Source organism: Typha angustifolia, chromosome 15 (genome assembly GCF_048772165.1).
Source record: "Typha angustifolia cultivar Huaian chromosome 15, ASM4877216v1, whole genome shotgun sequence".
NCBI lineage: Eukaryota > Viridiplantae > Streptophyta > Magnoliopsida > Poales > Typhaceae > Typha > Typha angustifolia.
This window is the reverse complement of record NC_133253.1, coordinates 17,650,216-17,652,409: the sequence shown is the minus strand read 5'-3', so window position 1 is coordinate 17,652,409 and position 2,194 is coordinate 17,650,216. Positions and strand designations below refer to the sequence as shown.

Sequence of the window (2,194 nt, the reverse complement as noted above, 5' to 3'; positions counted from 1 at the left end):
AAGAGTCATAGTCCACCACCACCACCACCTCCATTTCTTCCCAAATCCAATGATGCCTCTCTTACTTTTAACGGTCTTCACACATATGGATGCCTCTCTTGCTTTGCTTTTCTTTTCTTTTCATTTTTACAGATCGACTTTACGTGTGGTTAGATGAAGCTGACAGAGTTGCGATTTTAGAACAGTTCAATCATATCACTGTTTATTAGGTATGTAACGGTAATTATTATATTATACAAAGTTTCAGTTAACAATTATATGGGAATCCGAATATGTTATTATAGGATGAGAACTAATAAATATTCTTGGCACAAAAGTTTTTATTTGCTGCTCCTCCTCCTCCTCCTCCAAGTACATCTGAGGCACGCGGATGTTATCTCAAAGCTCAACCAAAAGTTCAATAGCTTAGAGTCAACTCAGACTGGCTTCCTACAGTCGAATAGCTTTTGCTCCGGATTCTAAGGAACTTATGCTTTTAGGAAATCATACATATAACTCGTTTCTTACTGTTTGGAACCATAAATTCAATAGTCAACCATACTGTATTTTTTTTCATCAAAAAGATTTTAAAAAAAGCATACTATCTTCAGCAGTAAATAACAGTCATATATATATTTTTTATCTGATACATCCATAACAAACGTAATAAAGGTTATAAAATACAAACTTAGACACCCAAGATACAAAAGAAATAAGAATTGGATTAATCATCTAATTTCATATGCCTTCCGGGCGCAACGGGAAGAGCTCCATGGTTCCATCATCTCTATCCTCTTCCAAGTCCAAACCAACATCACCCCAGCTCCTACATCTACGCTTGCAACTCGCGGCGTAGCACTCTTTATTATCTTCTCCCTGCACCACCACCGTACATAACATTAGTTGATTTCCAGAATAAAAAGTCATAGATGTTAGATAAGTAGTTAATCTAAAACTTAAGTTATTAAATAACAAGTCAACAATCTATATCATGTCTTCTATAATGGAAGCGGTCATCATCTAAAGTTTATAGTCGTACTTTGGACTCGGAGATGAGGGTTAATATCGAAGGAGAAGTATTGTTCGCATTTAGCGCAAGCAGCGCGGTGCGCTTCTGCTTCTGGCGCTCTCGCGCCTTGTGGTTTTGGAACCAGTAGAAGACGTTCTTGCCTTCGATCCTCCCATGCTTGCTGAGCTCCTCCGTGATGCGCTCGATCTGGTGAGCGTTCGGCGTTCGCATGCCGCCTCGGTAGAGCGTCTCCAGTATCCTTATCTGCTCCGGCGACGGGTTCCACCGCGTGCCTCCCGAGTGCATCCCCACCTGCTAATTAATTCACAACCAAGTTTAGTAGTAGTAGTAGTGATGGTAGTTAGAAATACTAAGAAAGAAAGATTAAAAAAAAACGAGAGGAAACGATATATGACATACAGGAGTAACATTAAGCTTTGCAGGAGTTGTACTACTGCATTTTGAATTGTGAGAGTTCTTGAGGTTATCTAAATCTAGACGAGCGAAAGTCTTGGATGCTAGGGGTTTGATGGGTTTAAAGGATAAGGTTAAGGAAGAGGAAGAGGTGGAGGAGGAGGAGAGAGGGGAGGAGTCCGCTTGATCCATGGAGACTTCGTGTAGGTGGTGGATCTTCATGTCAGCTGTGGGAATATGGGGGGATGGTGATGGGAGAGTCGGGTATTTATATCACGAGAAAAGATGGAATTGCTGGGATTAAAGTGGCAACCAATTGCTTGCAAACCCCAAATAGTACAAACTTCTACTTTGGTGCTACTTGGCGAGTGTTGAGTGGGGAAAGGATCGTCTGTCAGTTTTAAAGTCTATGCTAGTGATGATACGTAGGCCAGGCCATGGCGCAAATGGGCAATCATCTTTGGATCTCTTGGTGGCATAAAATAAAATAAAAAAAATAAAATAAAGTAAAGTAAAGAAAAGAAAACAAAAGAAAAGGAGAGAGCATGACATGCATTTGGCCTAGAGACTATACACATGCAACCTATCAATCTATATGTAAAAGAAATCCCAAATTGTTAGGTGTTTTTGGTCGGATGTTCGCCGCTATTTATAATTACTGTTGTTATATCAATATGGAAAACGTTTTCTTTGAGAAAAGGTCGTTTTTTTTTAGCATAAAAATTTCTCAGTCAACAGATTCAGTGGGGTATATATGTATGTTGACTTTAGATTTTGACGATAAGTTAGCGT

General features: G+C 39.5%; 1 protein-coding gene across 2 annotated transcripts; it reads right to left on the bottom strand.

Moving 5' to 3' along the window:
- Nucleotides 1–585: 585 nt before the first annotated feature.
- LOC140779359 (WUSCHEL-related homeobox 4) lies at nucleotides 586–1,617 on the bottom strand. 2 transcript variants are annotated; one of them, XM_073124383.1, is made up of 3 exons: nucleotides 1,409–1,617; nucleotides 1,019–1,303; nucleotides 586–855 (listed from the first exon to the last, which is right to left on the bottom strand). In XM_073124383.1, the coding sequence occupies exons 1-3, from the start codon at nucleotides 1,592–1,594 to the stop codon at nucleotides 718–720; spliced, it is 609 nt and encodes a 202-aa protein (XP_072980484.1). In that variant the 5' UTR covers nucleotides 1,595–1,617; the 3' UTR covers nucleotides 586–717. The 2 variants fall into 2 exon arrangements, with proteins under 2 accessions (XP_072980484.1, XP_072980485.1); XM_073124384.1 differs by having other exon boundaries at nucleotides 1,019–1,300.
- Nucleotides 1,618–2,194: the final 577 nt, after the last annotated feature.

Excerpts from the sequence above, each read along its gene's own strand:
- LOC140779359 (XM_073124383.1), bottom strand. The coding sequence starts at position 1,594 with ATGGATCAAGCGGACTCCTCCCCTCTCTCCTCCTCCTCCACCTCTTCC. Across the intron at positions 1,304-1,408 it reads CAAAGCTTAATGTTACTCCT|CAGGTGGGGATGCACTCGGG; the intron begins GTATGTCATATA and ends TGAATTAATTAG. Across the intron at positions 856-1,018 it reads CCCTCATCTCCGAGTCCAAA|GGAGAAGATAATAAAGAGTG; the intron begins GTACGACTATAA and ends GTGGTGGTGCAG.